The sequence below is a fragment of the Phyllobates terribilis genome, unplaced genomic scaffold (assembly GCF_046119375.1).
Source record: "Phyllobates terribilis strain yellow unplaced genomic scaffold, ASM4611937v1 Scaffold_13__5_contigs__length_258822181, whole genome shotgun sequence".
Lineage (NCBI taxonomy): Eukaryota > Metazoa > Chordata > Amphibia > Anura > Dendrobatidae > Phyllobates > Phyllobates terribilis.
Window position 1 is genome coordinate 170,540,997 of NW_027362773.1, and position 17,768 is coordinate 170,558,764.

The 17,768-nt window shown below is 51.9% G+C and overlaps 1 protein-coding gene across 1 annotated transcript in view; it reads left to right on the forward strand.

Moving 5' to 3' along the window:
* Positions 1-4,039: 4,039 nt before the first annotated feature.
* PDE3B (phosphodiesterase 3B) overlaps positions 4,040-17,768 on the forward strand; it is a 510,152-nt gene continuing 496,423 nt past the window's right edge. The window contains exon 1 of the mRNA XM_073659062.1: positions 4,040-4,922. Within this exon, the coding sequence (XP_073515163.1) occupies positions 4,188-4,922 (735 nt within the window). The 5' untranslated portion in view covers positions 4,040-4,187. The remainder of the gene's footprint in view (positions 4,923-17,768) is intronic.

The window sequence follows — 17,768 nt, forward strand, 5'->3', positions numbered from 1 at the left end:
TCCGGTGCAGGCGGCATAATTTTCCCCCTCTCCGGTGCTGGCGGCTGCATTTTCGCCCTCTCCGGTGCAGGCAGCTGCACGTCCCCCCTTCTCTGCTCAGGTTCATGTAGCTGCACTTTCCCCCTCTCTCCGATGCAGGCGGCTGCACTTTCCTCCTCTCTCTGGTGCAGGCGGCTGCACTTTCCCCTTCTCTCTGGTGCAGGCAGCTGCACTTTCCCACTCTCTCCGTTGCAGGTGACTGCACTTTCCCCCTCTCTCCAGTTTAGGCGTCTGCACTTTCCCCCTCTCTTCGGTGCAGGCGGCTGCAACTTCCCCTCTTACTCCATTACGGTGCAGGCAGTTGCACTTTCCCTCTTACTTCGCTCCGGTGCAGGCAGTTGCACTTTCCCCTTCTCCGGTGGAGGCGGCTGCATTTTCCCCCTTCTCTGCTCATGTTCATGTAGCTGCACTTTCGCCCTCTTAATCCGTTCGGGTGCAGGCGGCTGTACTTTCCCCCCTCTCTCCAGTGCAGGCGGCTGCACTTTCCCCTCTTTCCTCGTTCCGGTGCAGATGGCTGCACTTTCCCCTCTTACTTTATTCCGGTGCAGGCGGCTGCAGTTTCCCCCTTCTCTGCTCAGGTGCAGGCAGCTACACTTTCTCCCTCTTACTCCGTTCCGGTGCAGGCAGCTGCACTTTCCCCCTCTCTCCGTTGCAGGCGGCTGCACTTTCCCCCTCTCTCCGTTGCAGGGGGCTGCACTTTCCCTCTTCCCCTGCTCCTGTGTAGGCAGCTGCACTCCCCCCCTCTACAATGCAGGCAGCTGCACTTTCCCTTTCTCTCCGGTGAAGGCAGCTGCACTTTCCCCCTTACTCTGTTCTGCTGCAGGTGGCTGCACTTCCCCCCTCTCTCCGGTGTAGGTGGCTGCACTTTCCTCCCTCTCTACGGTGCAGGCGGCTGCACTTTCCTCCCTCTCTACGGTGTAGGTGGCTGCACTTTCCTCCCTCTCTCCGTTGCAGGGGGCTGCACTTTCCCTCTTCCCCTGCTCCTGTGTAGGCAGCTGCACTCCCCCCCTCTACAATGCAGGCAGCTGCACTTTCCCTTTCTCTCCGGTGAAGGCAGCTGCACTTTCCCCCTTACTCTGTTCTGCTGCAGGTGGCTGCACTTCCCCCCTCTCTCCGGTGTAGGTGGCTGCACTTTCCTCCCTCTCTACGGTGCAGGCGGCTGCACTTTCCTCCCTCTCTACGGTGTAGGTGGTTGCACTTTCCTCCCTCTCTCCGGTGCAGGCGGCTGCACTTTCCTCCTCTCTCTGGTGTCGGCAGCTGCACTTTTCCTCTTCTTTGCTCAGGTTCATGTAGCTGCACTTTCCCCCTCTTACTCCGTTCCGGTGCAGGCGGCTGCACTTTCCTCTCTTACTCCGTTCCGGTGTAGGCGGCTGCACTTTCCCCCCTCTCTCCGGTGCAGGCGGCTGCACTTTCCTCCTCTCTCTGGTGTCGGCAGCTGCACTTTCCCCCTTCTCCGCTCTGGTACAGGCAGCTGCACTTTACCTCTTCTCTGCTCAGGTGCAGGCAGCTGCACTTTCCCCCTCTCTCTGGTGTAGGCTGCTGCAGTTTCCCTTCTCTCTCCGGTGCAGGCGGCTGCACTTTCCTCCTCTCTACGGTGCAGGCGGCTGCACTTTCCCCCCTCTCTCCGATGCGGGCAGCAGCACTTTCCCCCCTATCACTGCTCTGGTGCAGGGGGCTATATTTTCCCTCTCTTTGGTGCAGGCAGCTGCATTTTCCCTCTCTCTCCGGTGCAGGCGGCTGCACTTTCTCCTTCTCTCTGTTGCAGGCGGCTGCACTTTCCCCTCTTACTCCGTTCCGGTGCAGGCGGCTGCACTTTCCCTTCTTACTCCGTTCCGGTGCAGGCGGCTGCACTTTCCCCTCTTACTTCGTTCCGGTGCAGGCGGCTGCACTTTCCCCTCTTACTTCGTTCCGGTGTAGGCGGCTGCACTTTTCCCCTCTGTCCGGTGTAGGCGGCTGCACTTTTCCCCTCTGTCCGGTGTAGGCGGCTGCACTTTTCCCCTCTGTCCGGTGTAGGCGGCTGCACTTTTCCCCTCTGTCCGGTGTAGGCGGCTGCACTTTTCCCCTCTGTCCGGTGTAGGCGGCTGCACTTTTCCCCTCTGTCCGGTGTAGGCGGCTGCACTTTTCCCCTCTGTCCGGTGTAGGCGGCTGCACTTTCTCCCTCTCTATGGTGCAGGCGACTGCACTTTCCCCTTCTCCAGTGCAGGCAGCAGCACATTCCCCCTCTTAGTTACAGTGCAGGTGGCTGCACTTTCCCCCTCTCTCCGGTGCAGGCAGCAGCACTTTCCCCCTATCACCACTCTGGTGCAGGCAGCTGTACTTTCCCTCTCTCTGGTGTAGGCAGCTGCACTTTCCCCGTTACTCCGCTCCGGTGCAGGCAGCTGCAATTTCCCCCTCTCAGGTGCAGGCGGCTGCAATTTCCCCCTCTCTCCGGTGCAGGCGGCTGCACTTTCCCCTTCTCTCCGCTGCAGGCGGCTGATTTTCCCCTTCTGTCTCCGGTGCACGCGGCTGCATTTTCCCCCTCTCTCCGGTGCAGGCGGCTGCACTTTCCCCCCTCTCTCCGGTGCAGGCGGCTGCACTTTCCTCCTTCTCTCCGGTGCAGGCGGCTGCAGTTTCCCCCTTCTCTCCGATGCATGCGGCTGCAGTTTCCCCCTTCTCTCCGATGCATGCGGCTGCACTTACCCCCCTCTCTCCGATGCAGGCGGCTGCACTTTCCCCCCTCTCTCCGATGCAGGCGGCTGCACTTTCCCCCCTCTCTCCGATGCAGGCGGCTGCACTTTCCCCCCTCTCTCCGGTGCTGGCGGCTGCACTTTCCCCCCTCTCTCCGGTGCAGGCGGCTGCACTTTCCCCCTTCTCTCCGGTGCAGGCGGCTGCACTTTCCCCCTTCTATCAGGTGTAGGCGGCTGCACTTTCCCCCTTCTCTCCGGTGCAGGCGGCTGCACTTTCCCCCTTCTCTCCGGTGCAGGCGGCTGCACTTTCCCCCTTCTCTCCGCTGCAGGTGGCTGCACTTTTCCCCTCTGTCCGGTGTAGGCGGCTGCACTTTTCCCCTCTGTCCGGTGTAGGCGGCTGCACTTTTCCCCTCTGTCCGGTGTAGGCGGCTGCACTTTTCCCCTCTGTCCGGTGTAGGCGGCTGCACTTTTCCCCTCTGTCCGGTGTAGGAGGCTGCACTTTTCCCCTCTGTCCGGTGTAGGCGGCTGCACTTTTCCCCTCTGTCCGGTGTAGGCAGCAGCACTTTCCCCCTATCACCGCTCTGGTGCAGGCAGCTGTACTTTCCCTCTCTCCGGTGTAGGCAGCTGCACTTTCCCCGTTACTCCGCTCCGGTGCAGGCAGCTGCAATTTCCCCCTCTCTCCGGTGCAGGCGGCTGCACTTTCCCCCTTCTCTCCGGTGCAGGCGGCTGCACTTTCCCCCTTCTCTCCGGTGCAGGCGGCTGCACTTTCCCCCTTCTCTCCGGTGCAGGCGGCTGCACTTTCCCCTTCTCTCCGATGCAGGCGGCTGCACTTTCCCCCTTCTCTCCGGTGCAGGCGGCTGCACTTTCCCCCTTCTCTCCGGTGCAGGCGGCTGCACTTTCCCCCTTCTCTCCGGTGCAGGCGGCTGCACTTTCCCCCTCTCTCCGATGCAGGCGGCTGCACTTTCCCCCTTCTCTCCGGTGCAGGCGGCTGCACTTTCCCCCTTCTCTCCGGTGCAGGCGGCTGCACTTTCCCCCTTCTCTCCGGTGTAGGCGGCTGCACTTTCCCCCTTCTCTCCGGTGCAGGCGGCTGCACTTTCCCCCTTCTCTCCGGTGCAGGCGGCTGCACTTTCCCCCTTCTCTCCGGTGCAGGCGGCTTAACTTTCCCCCTTCTCTCCGGTGCAGGCGGCTGCACTTTCCCCCTTCTCTCCGGTGCAGGTGGCTGCACTTTCCCCCTTCTCTCCGGTGCAGGCGGCTGCACTTTCCCCCCTCTCTCCGGTGCAGGCGGCTGCACTTTCCCCCTACTCCGCTCCGGTGTAGGGAGGGGACATCACATGGCTCCGGAGGAGGGGACGGTATGACAGCGGCTGGAGCTGGGAGGCGGCAGAGAGTTGTGGCTCCGCTCTGGGCGACACTCGGGATCGGGCGCAGATGGGCAGCAGCGGGACATGAGTTTCTTCCCGGGCTGCAGGGAGACGTCCCAGCATGAAGCCGCCGGAGAGCCCGGACAGGAACGGCTACGTGCGGAGCTGTGTGACCCCGCTGAAGCCGGACCCCCCGCGGCGCGGACTCCTGTGCGCCCTGTGCCGGCCGCGGGCGCTGCTGTGCGGGGCGGGGGCGCTGCTGGCGGCCGGCTGCTCGGTGCTGGGGCTCGGCTGGGCGCCCTGCCTGCTGCACGCCCTCAGCCCGCTCTTCAGTCTCGGCTGCGCCTTCTTCTTCCTCAGCGGCTACCTGGCCCGGGCTGGGTGCGGGGGCTCCGGGGGGCTCTGGCTGCTGGCGCTGCCTCTCTGCTGCTGCTGCGGGGACGCGGTGCTGCTGCTGCCGGGCGCCGGGGATGAGCTGCGGCTGCTGCTGGTGCTGCTGTCCGTGGGGCTGCTCAGCCTGTGGCGGGGGCTGCGGCTGCGGCATGCCGTGCTGCTGCTGCTCTTCTCCGGCCTGGTGTGGCTGGTGTCCCGGAGCAGCCTGGGCGCGCTGCCCCACGCGGTGAGAGCCCTGGGCGGCTGCCTGGTCGGGCTGGCCGGCTCCGTGCTCGCTCTGGGCTGCAGCGGCGGCTTCCACCTCCGAGAGGCGCAACCGAGGGCGGCCATGCTGGAGGACAAGGTGCCGGTGATCAGGCCCCGGCGGAGGTCCAGCTGTGTGTCCCTGGGAGAGACTTCCGCCGCCGGTTACTACGGCAAGATGTCCCGGAGGCCGTCCCTGCCGTGCATCTCCCGGGAGCAGGTGAGCGGCGAACTTCCTGCAACTTTCTGCATTCACTGATACATTGTAACAGCGCAGCAGCGGCACTGCCCCGGGGGTCTGGTATGTGAGGAAAGACCCCAGGAAGTGGTGACCAGTGCCCCCCCCTCCATTACCCCGGGACGTGGTGACCTGAGCGCCCCCCCCCATTACCCCGGGACGTGGTGACCAGTGCCCCCCCTCCATTACCCCGGGACGTGGTGACCTGAGCGCCCCCCCCCATTACCCCGGGACATGGTGACCTGAGCGCCCCCTCTCCCCATCACCCCGGGACGTGGTGACCTGAGCCCCCCCCATTACCCCGGGACGTGGTGACCTGAGCGCCCCCCCTATTACGCCGGGACGTGGTGACCTGAGCGCCCCCCCCCCCCATTACCCCGGGACGTGGAGACCTGAGCCCCCCCCCCCCCATTACCCCGGGACGTTGAGACCTGAGCGCCACCCCCCCCCCCATTACCCCGGGACGTTGAGACCTGAGCGCCACCCCCCCTCCCATTACCCCGGGACGTTGAGACCTGAGCGCCACCCCCCCCTCCCATTACCCCGGGACGTTGAGACCTGAGCGCCCCCCTCCATCACCCCGGGACGTGGAGACCTGAGCCTCCCCCCCCCCCCCCCCCTGTCACCCCGGGACATGGAGACCTGAGCGCCCCCCCCCCCATTACCCCGGGACGTGGTGACCTGAGCGCCCCCTCTCCCCATCACCCCGGGACGTGGTGACCTGAGCCCCCCCCATTACCCCGGGACGTGGTGACCTGAGCCCCCCCCATTACCCCGGGACGTGGTGACCTGAGCGCCCCCCCTATTACGCCGGGACGTGGTGACCTGAGCGCCCCCCCCCCCATTACCCCGGGACGTGGAGACCTGAGCGCCCCCCCCCCCCCCCCATTACCCCGGGACGTTGAGACCTGAGCGCCACCCCCCCCCCATTACCCCGGGACGTTGAGACCTGAGCGCCACCCCCCCTCCCATTACCCCGGGACGTTGAGACCTGAGCGCCACCCCCCCCTCCCATTACCCCGGGACGTGGTGACCTGAGCGCCCCCCCCCCATTACCCCGGGACGTTGAGACCTGAGCGCCCCCCCCCTCCATCACCCCGGGACGTGGTGACCTGAGCGCTCCCCCCCCCCCTCCATTACCCCCGGGACGGTGACTTCGGCCCCCGGATTTGAGGAGTTGCGCTCTGCTCTGTTACAATGCTCTTTCCTTCTCTTTATCTGGATATAATGTGTGATGTCATTGCCGTCGCATTATCACTGTCGTCGTTTCCGTGGCGCTGTAGTCATGTGATGCGGTTTTGTGGTTTGCCTTCTGCTCATTACTTTGTTAGGCGAAGTTCACACAAGGATATTGATTGTCGTCCGTATCCGATCCTGAAGCCGAGGTGTTTTCCATCACGAGCAGACGTCATGGATGATATCGGACGCTGTGAGGACGAGCCCCGCCGGATCGTACTTGTACTGCCGAGTCTCATCCACATACGGACACTGGCGCACGCTGGGAACAATTCACACGGACATGCAGCCGGTGCAAAAAACCTGCGATCTGAACGTCCCATCGGTAACATTGGGAGGAGCGGCGGCCGCGTGAGGGCAGAGCATTCCTTAACCAAAGTATTGTGGGAACATAGGCCGACTTTGTCACTTTTGTTTCTTTAATGTTGTTTGTGTTCTCTAGATATTTTCTTTTTGCGCTGCTGGTGGTGATGTCTCATGACGGTGCTGCTGAGGTCAGATGTCAGTATGGCGGTGTAATGGCCGCCTTTCTTACTTCTTTATGATAGAATGACTCCGCCAAGTGATCGACTCCATTGTATCAGAGAATACAGTCTTGTGTTCCCTGTTATCAGCCATTTCTGACTGGAGTTTGAGATGAACGACAAGACATGCCCCCGTTATCCAGTGTCGACCACTGCTGCTGTGTAATAAGAGGTGATATCGGCCGCTCTCTCCGGTGCTGAATACGCCACGCGTTTTAGGATCCGTTTTGGGCTTCTCCGGATTTCTAGCCTCTCGGCCTCCATGTACCTCCGCAGTAGAATGGACGCTTCGGTGCAGAGCGTCTGATGAATATTTAACCAGCAGCTGCTGATAGCCGGTGCAGAGCGTCGCGCCCCCCCCAGCTCGCTTCGCTCTGCACCCGGCGTTTCTCTCCATATAACGGATTCTTCAGATTAAACTGGAGACTTCAATATTTATTCGGACGCTTTTAAGCTGCGCTCATTCTCCGCTGCCGGCGTAACGCACAACGTTTCTGACCGCTGCTGATGAATTCTCCGCGCGACGATGCGTCCTGTATCCAGATGGCGATTCCCCTGGAGTTTCACAGATTGCGTCGCCTATGTGGATGATTTACGTTCCTCGCGCAGCCTTAACGCCGCACAGGCCTGAGCCGTTCTCTGTTTTTTTTTTTTACCATCTTGGCAGCAGCACTTTTATTGTCCAAAAACGTAAAATATTGCAGATTTTACCTTCGCCCCTCTGGAGCCATCACAAGTCACCAAAGGATTAATGTTAGAACTTGTTACTTTCCCAATTCCAAAGTGTTACATTGTTGCTGCATCCTCAGGTTGAATGCTAACCCATGTGAGCACATCCATAGGAGAGCAGAGTTGTGTGTCCTGTACAGCCCGACCTGATATGATAGCGCCCCCCTATGGTGGTGCGCGTGGATAGCACAGCTGTGTGTTATATGACCAAAAGTTTTCAGACCAGCTCAACATTTGGTTCTCACATTTTGTCTCTTAAGTATTTTCGCGCGTTTAGTTGCTGTTTCTATGGTTACTGACGGACAATTATAAACATTCCATATGTTGTTACATTTTATTGACAAACACATGAAGTTTATATTGCTTTAGTATTCTCCGCACTCCTGCCCCTTATTCTCCGCACTCCTGCCCCTTATTCTCCGCACTCCTGCCCCTTATTCTCCGCACTCCTGCCCCTTATTCTCCGCACTCCTGCCCCTTATTCTCCACGCTCCTGCACCTTATTCTCCCCACTCCTGCTCCTTATTCTCCGCACTCCTGCCCCTTATTCTCCACACTTCTGCCCCTTATTCTCCGCACTCCTGCCCCTTATTCTCCACGCTCCTGCCCCTTATTCTCCGCACTCCTGCCCCTTATTCTCCGCACTCCTGCCCCTTATTCTCCACGCTCCTGCACCTTATTCTCCGCACTCCTGCCCCTTATTCTCCGCACTCCTGCCCCTTATTCTCCACGCTCCTGCCCCTTATTCTCCGCGCTCCTGCCCCTTATTCTCCACACTCCTGCCCCTTATTCTCCGCACTCCTGCCCCTTATTCTCCGCACTCCTGCCCCTTATTCTCCGCACTCCTGCCCCTTGTTCTCCGCGCCCCTGCCCCTTGTTCTCCGCGCCCCTGCCCCTTGTTCTCCGCACTGCTGCCCCTTATTCTCCGCACTCCTGCCCCTTGTTCTCCGCGCCCCTGCCCCTTATTTTCCACGCTCCTGCCCCTTATTCTCCACCACTCCTGCCCCTTATTCTCCACCACTCCTGCCCCTTATTCTCCACCACTCCTGCCCCTTATTCTCCACCACTCCTGCCCCTTATTCTCCACCACTCCTGCCCCTTATTCTCCACCACTCCTGCCCCTTATTCTCCACCACTCCTGCCCCTTATTCTCCACCACTCCTGCCCCTTATTCTCCACCACTCCTGCCCCTTGTTCTCCACCACTCCTGCCCCTTATTCTCCACCACTCCTGCCCCTTGTTCTCCGCGCTCATCCCCCTCATCGCTTTGAAAATTCACAAACTTTTTGTGAAGCACTGAGTTGCGAAAAACGTTGCAAATTTTGGCATTTTCCTGCTAGTTTCGCTCTGCCAAGATTTGGGGAGCTGGGACGGGTGAGGGATGGGGGCGAGACACCACAGCTCTTCTAATTCATGACCAGATGTGGAGTATCTCACACTTCTTAATGATTCCGAAGCGTCTGACTCCAGTGCGCCCTCTCATCAAGACTGGTGTGAACATCGCCGCTCTTGATGATTCGGGACCATTGAGTTTTCAAAAACTTTATGGATTTGTCAACAAAGCTGTAAAAACTTCTGAAATGTTTAGAATTGTCCGTCAGTAATCATAGAAACTTCCGAGGAGCAAAAAACACTGAAGCTGCAAAATGTGAAAGCCAAAACTTGTCAGTCTCAACTTATGGCCACAGCTATATAACCATAATGAGCCATGATAGCGCCCCCCCATGGCAGTGCCATGCCTGTGCACTATTACTTTCCCTCCACTGTAGTGCTGGTTCTGTGGGCCTGAGTTATTGGTCACCTGTTAAATGCAGGGTCTCTGGTTGCCCCCTGGTTGTCCCTGCAGTGTTGGGTCATATGGTAAGGATGGAGGATTTGGCATGCAAGGTGTTTAAGTTGACCAAAATTGGTGGTCCATGCTTATTTTTTGTGCATTTGTTGCCCCTGACTGGTAGCTGCTTTTATTGAATCCTTCTAATCCCCAATTTGGCCTCAGGGCGGCAGAGAACTATTATTGTCTGGTAATGAGCGTTACTGTAAAGGATTGCAAAGTCTGTGCTTGCAGCCGGTGAACTGCTCCTTGCAGCCGGTGAACTGCTCCTTGCAGCCGGTGAACTGCTCCTTGCAGCCGGTGAACTGCTCCTTGTTCTTAAACAGCCTGAACTTCAGACTAATACACCTCATCCCTGTGCAATATTTGGTCTGTCATACGTCCATCAGCTGGATGTTTGTTTTCAATGACAGCAGGCAGAGGTGTTGAAAATTGGGACTGCATGAGATGCAAAGTTTTTTTTTTTTTTTTTAGTAAGTTTTAGATCTGTTCATTAGATCTGTTCATTATGCTGCTGTGCAGGGTTTGTTGTCATATTGGTTTATATTTCCAGCTCTCCAGTCACATTACATCCATCTCCTGTCTGCCGCTCATCTGTGTGTTCTCAGCGCAAGAGCTGAAAACAGAGTAAAGAACTGATGAGGTTTTCTTGTGAATACAAAGGATATTTACTGATTTACAATTTGCAGGGTCCTGCACCTCTATGCAGCGGTGTAATATGGAGACGTCTCCTCCAATCAACATCTTATACAGATCACCTGCAGACTAATCTTCACATACAGCAGCGTTACCTCCTGTGTTATATACACCAGAGCTGCACTCACTATTCTGCTGGTGCAGTCACTGTGTACATACATTACATTACTGATCCAGAGTTACATCCTGTATTATCCTCCAGAGCTGCACTCACTATTCTGCTGGTGCAGTCACTGTGTACATACATTACATTACTGATCCTGAGTTACATCCTGTATTATACTCCAGAGCTGCACTCACTATTCTGCTGGTGCAGTCACTGTGTACATACATTACATTACTGATCCTGAGTTACATCCTGTATTATACTCCAGAGCTGCACTCATTATTCTGCTGGTGCAGTCACTGTGTACATACATTACATTACTGATCCTGAGTTACCTCCTGTATTATACTCCAGAGCTGCACTCACTATTCTGCTGGTGCAGTCACTGTGTACATACATTACATTACTGATCCTGAGTTACATCCTGTATTATACTCCAGAGCTGCACTCACTATTCTGCTGGTGCAGTCACTATCTACATACATTACATTACTGATCCTGACTTACATCCTGTATTATACTCCAGAGCTGCACTCACTATTCTGCTGGTGCAGTCACTATCTACATACATTACATTACTGATCCTGAGTTACATCCTGTATTATACTCCAGAGCTGCACTCACTATTCTGCTGGTGCAGTCACTGTGTACATACATTACATTACTGATCCTGAGTTACATCCTGTATTATACTCCAGAGCTGCACTCACTATTCTGCTGGTGCAGTCACTGTGTACATACATTACATTACTGATCCTGAGTTACCTCCTGTATTATATACTCCAGAGCTGCACTCACTATTCTGCTGGTGCAGTCACTGTGTACATACATTACATTACTGATCCTGAGTTACATCCTGTATTATACTCCAGAGCTGCACTCACTATTCTGCTGGTGCAGTCACTGTGTACATACATTACATTACTGATCCTGAGTTACCTCCTGTATTATACTCCAGAGCTGCACTCACTATTCTGCTGGTGCAGTCACTGTGTACATACATTACATTACTGATCCTGAGTTACATCCTGTATTATACTCCAGAGCTGCACTCACTATTCTGCTGGTGCAGTCACTGTGTACATACATTACATTACTGATCCTGAGTTACATCCTGTATTATACTCCAGAGCTGCACTCACTATTCTGCTGGTGCAGTCACTGTGTACATACATTACATTACTGATCCTGAGTTACATCCTGTATTATACTCCAGAGCTGCACTCACTATTCTGCTGGTGCAGTCACTGTGTACATACATTACATTACTGATCCTGAGGTACACCCTGTATTATACTCCAGAGCTGCACTCACTATTCTGCTGGTGCAGTCACTGTGTACATACATTACATTACTGATCCTGAGTTACCTCCTGTGTTATATACTCCAGAGCTGCACTCACTATTCTGCTGGTGCAGTCACTGTGTACATACATTACATTACTGATCCTGAGTTACATCCTGTATTATACTCCAGAGCTGCACTCACTATTCTGCTGGTGCAGTCATTGTGTACATACATTACATTACTGATCCTGAGTTACATCCTGTATTATACTCCAGAGCTGCACTCACTGTTCTGCTGGTGCAGTCACTGTACATACATTACATTACTGATCCTGAGTTACATCCTGTATTATACCCCAGAGCTGCACTCACTATTCTGCTGGTGCAGTCACTGTGTACATACATTACTGATCTTGAGTTACATCCTGTATTATACTCCAGAGCTGCACTCACTATTCTGCTGGTGCAGTCACTGTGCACATACATTACATTACTGATCCTGAGTTACATCCTGTATTATACTCCAGAGCTGCACTCACTATTCTGCTGCTGCAGTCACTGTGTACATACATTACATTACTGATCCTGAGTTACATCCTGTATTATACTCCAGAGCTGCACTCACTATTCTGCTGGTGCAGTCACTGTGTACATACATTACATTACTGATCCTGAGTTACATCCTGTATTATACTCCAGAGCTGCACTCACTATTCTGCTGGTGCAGTCACTGTGTACATACATTACATTACTGATCCTGAGTTACATCCTGTATTATACCCCAGAGCTGCACTCACTATTCTGCTGGTGCAGTCACTGTGTACATACATTACATTACTGATCCTGAGTTACATCCTGTATTATACTCCAGAGCTGCACTCACTATTCTGCTGGTGCAGTCACTGTGTACATACATTACATTACTGATCCTGAGTTACATCCTGTATTATACCCCAGAGCTGCACTCACTATTCTGCTGGTGCAGTCACTGTGTACATACATTACATTACTGATCCTTAGTTACATCATGTATTATACTCCAGAGCTGCACTCACTATTCTGCTGGTGCAGTCACTGTGCACATACATCACATTACTGATCCTGAGTTACCTCCTGTATTATACCCCAGAGCTGCACTCACTATTCTGCTGGTGCAGTCACTGTGTACATACATTACATTACTGATCCTGAGTTACATCCTGTATTATACTCCAGAGCTGCACTCACTATTCTGCTGGTGCAGTCACTGTGTACATACATTACATTACTGATCCTGAGTTACATCCTGTAATATACTCCAGAGCTGCACTCACTATTCTGCTGGTGCAGTCAATGTGCACATACATTACATTACTGATCCTGAGTTACATCCTGTATTATACCCCAGAGCTGCACTCACTATTCTGCTGGTGCAGTCACTGTGTACATACATTACATTACAGATCCTGCGTTACATCCTGTATTATACTCCAGAGCTGCACTCACTATTCTGCTGGTGCAGTCACTGTGTACATACATTACATTACTGATCCTGAGGCACATCCTGTATTATACTCCAGAGCTGCACTCACTATTCTGCTGGTGCAGTCACTGTGTACATACATTACATTACAGATCCTGCGTTACATCCTGTATTATACTCCAGAGCTGCACTCACTATTCTGCTGGTGCAGTCACTGTGTACATATATTACATTACTGATCCTGAGATACATCCTGTATTATACTCCAGAGCTGCACTCACTATTCTGCTGGTGCAGTCACTGTGTACATACATTACATTACTGATCCTGAGTTACATCCTGTATTATACCCCAGAGCTGCACTCACTATTCTGCTGGTGCAGTCACTGTGTACATACATTACATTACTGATCCTGAGTTACATCCTGTATTATACTCCAGAGCTGCACTCACTATTCTGCTGGTGCAGTCACTGTGTACATACATTACATTACTGATCCTGAGTTACATCCTGTATTATACTCCAGAGCTGCACTCACTATTCTGCTGGTGCAGTCAATGTGTACATATATTACATTACTGATCCTGAGTTACATCCTGTATTATACCCCAGAGCTGCACTCACTATTCTGCTGGTGCAGTCACTGTGTACATACATTACATTACTGATCCGGAGTTACCTCCTGTATTATACTCCAGAGCTGCACTCACTATTCTGCTGGTGCAGTCACTGTGCACATACATTACATTACTGGTCCTGAGTTACCTCCTGTATTATACTCCAGAGCTGCACTCACTATTCTGCTGGTGCAGTCACTGTGTACTTATATTACATTACTGATCCTGAGTTACATCCTGTATTATACCCCAGAGCTGCACTCACTATTCTGCTGGTGCAGTCACTGTGTACATATATTACATTACTGATCCTGAGTTACCTCCTGTATTATACTCCAGAGCTGCACTCACTATTCTGCTGGTGCAGTCACTGTGTACATATATTACATTTCTGATCCTGAGTTACCTTCTGTATTATACTCCAGAGCTGCACTCACTATCCTGCTGGTGCAGTCACTGTGTACATACATTACATTACTGATCCAGAGTTACATCCTGTATTATACTCCAGAGCTGCACTCACTATTCTGCTGGTGCAGTCACTGTGTACATACATTACATTACTGATCCGGAGTTACCTCCTGTATTATACTCCAGAGCTGCACTCACTATTCTGCTGGTGCAGTCACTGTGCACATACATTACATTACTGGTCCTGAGTTACCTCCTGTATTATACTCCAGAGCTGCACTCACTATTCTGCCGGTGCAGTCACTGTGTACATATATTACATTACTGATCCTGAGTTACATCCTGTATTATACCCCAGAGCTGCACTCACTATTCTGCTGGTGCAGTCACTGTGTACATATATTACATTACTGATCCTGAGTTACCTCCTGTATTATACTCCAGAGCTGCACTCACTATTCTGCTGGTGCAGTCACTGTGTACATATATTACATTTCTGATCCTGAGTTACCTTCTGTATTATACTCCAGAGCTGCACTCACTATCCTGCTGGTGCAGTCACTGTGTACATACATTACATTACTGATCCTGAGTTACATCCTGTATTATCCTCCAGAGCTGCACTCACTATTCTGCTGGTGCAGTCACTGTGCACATACATTACATTACTGATCCTGAGTTACCTCCTGTATTATACTCCAGAGCTGCACTCACTATTCTGCTGGTGCAGTCACTGTGTACATACATTACATTACTGATCCTGAGTTACATCCTGTATTATACTCCAGAGCTGCACTCACTATTCTGCTGGTGCAGTCACTGTGTACATACATTACATTACTGATCCTGAGTTACATCCTGTATTATACTCCAGAGCTGCACTCACTATTCTGCTGGTGCAGTCACTGTGTACATACATTACATTACTGATCCTGAGTTACATCCTGTATTATACTCCAGAGCTGCACTCACTATTCAGCTGGTGCAGTCACTGTGCACATACATTACATTACTGATCCTGAGTTACATCCTGTATTATACTCCAGAGCTGCACTCACTATTCAGCTGGTGCAGTCACTGTGTACATACATTACATTACTGATCCGGAGTTACATCCTGTATTATACTCCAGAGCTGCACTCACTATTCTGCTGGTGGAGTCACTGTGTACATACATTACATTACTGATCCTGAGTTACCTCCTGTATTATACTCCAGAGCTGCACTCACTATTCTGCTGGTGGAGTCACTGTGTACATACATTACATTACTAATCCTGAGTTACATCCTGTATTATACTCCAGAGCTGCACTCACTATTCTGCTGGCGCAGTCACTGTGCACATACATTACATTGCTGATCCTGAGTTACATCCTGTATTATACCCCAGAGCTGCACTCACTGTTCAGCTGGTGCAGTCACTGTGTACATACATTACATTACTGATCCTGAGTTACATCTTGTATTATACTCCAGAGCTGCACTCACTATTCTGCTGGTGCAGTCACTGTGTACATACATTACATTACTGATCCTGAGTTACATCCTGTATTATACTCCAGAGCTGCACTCACTATTCTGCTGGTGCAGTCACTGTGTACATACATTACATTACTAATCCTGAGTTACATCCTGTATTATACTCCAGAGCTGCACTCACTATTCTGCTGGTGCAGTCACTGTGTACATGCATTACATTACTGATCCTGAGTTACATCTTGTATTATACTCCAGAGCTGCACTCACTATTCTGCTGGTGCAGTCACTGTGTACATACATTACATTACTGATCCTGAGTTACCTCCTGTATTATTCTCCAGAGCTGCACTCACTATTCTGCTGGTGCAGTCACTGTGTACATACATTACATTACTGATCCTGAGTTACCTCCTGTATTATACCCCAGAGCTGCACTCACTATTCTGCTGGTGCAGTCACTGTGTACATACATTACATTACTGATCCTGTGTTACATCCTGCATTATACTCCAGAGCTGCACTCACTATTCTGCTGGTGCAGTCACTGTGCACATACATTACATTACTGATCCTGAGTTACCTCCTGTATTATACTCCAGAGCTGCACTCACTATTCTGCTGGTGCAGTCACTGTGTACATACATTACATTTCTGATCCTGAGTTACCTCCTGTATTATATTCCAGAGCTGCACTCACTATTCTGCTGGTGCAGTCACTGTGTACATACATTACATTACTGATCCTGAGTTACATCCTGTATTATACTCCAGAGCTGCACTCACTATTCTGCTGGTGCAGTCACTGTGTACATACATTACATTACTGATCCTGAGTTACATCCTGTATTATACTCCAGAGCTGCACTCACTATTCTGCTGGTGCAGTCACTGTGTACATACATTACATTACTGATCCGGAGTTACCTCCTGTATTATACTCCAGAGCTGCACTCACTATTCTGCTGGTGCAGTCACTGTGCACATACATTACATTACTGGTCCTGAGTTACCTCCTGTATTATACTCCAGAGCTGCACTCACTATTCTGCTGGTGCAGTCACTGTGTACATATATTACATTACTGATCCTGAGTTACATCCTGTATTATACCCCAGAGCTGCACTCACTATTCTACTGGTGCAGTCACTATGTACATATATTACATTACTGATCCTGAGTTACCTCCTGTATTATACTCCAGAGCTGCACTCACTATTCTGCTGGTGCAGTCACTGTGTACATATATTACATTTCTGATCCTGAGTTACCTTCTGTATTATACTCCAGAGCTGCACTCACTATCCTGCTGGTGCAGTCACTGTGTACATACATTACATTACTGATCCAGAGTTACATCCTGTATTATACTCCAGAGCTGCACTCACTATTCTGCTGGTGCAGTCACTGTGTACATACATTACATTACTGATACGGAGTTACCTCCTGTATTATACTCCAGAGCTGCACTCACTATTCTGCTGGTGCAGTCACTGTGCACATACATTACATTACTGGTCCTGAGTTACCTCCTGTATTATACTCCAGAGCTGCACTCACTATTCTGCTGGTGCAGTCACTGTGTACATATATTACATTTCTGATCCTGAGTTACCTTCTGTATTATACTCCAGAGCTGCACTCACTATCCTGCTGGTGCAGTCACTGTGTACATACATTACATTACTGATCCAGAGTTACATCCTGTATTATACTCCAGAGCTGCACTCACTATTCTGCTGGTGCAGTCACTGTGTACATACATTACATTACTGATCCTGAGTTACATCTTGTATTATACTCCAGAGCTGCACTCACTATTCAGCTGGTGCAGTCACTGTGCACATACATTACATTACTGATCCTGAGTTACATCCTGTATTATACTCCAGAGCTGCACTCACTATTCTGCTGGTGCAGTCACTGTGTGCATACATTACATTACTGATCCTGAGTTACATCCTGTATTATACTCCAGAGCTGCACTCACTATTCTGCTGGTGCAGTCACTGTGTGCATACATTACATTACTGATCCTGAGTTACATCCTGTATTATACTCCAGAGCTGCACTCACTATTCTGCTGGTGCAGTCACTGTGCACATACATTACATTACTGATCCTGAGTTACATCCTGTATTATACTCCAGAGCTGCGCTCACTATTCTGCTGGTGCAGTCACTGTGTACATACATTACATTACTGATCCTGAGTTACCTCCTGTATTATACTCCAGAGCTGCACTCACTATTCTGCTGGTGCAGTCACTGTGTGCATACATTACATTACTGATCCTGAGTTACATCCTGTATTATACTCCAGAGCTGCACTAACTATTCTGCTGGTGCAGTCACTGTGTACATACATTACATTACTGATACTGAGTTGCATCCTGTATTATACTCCAGAGCTGCACTCACTATTCTGCTGGTGCAGTCACTGTGTACATACAT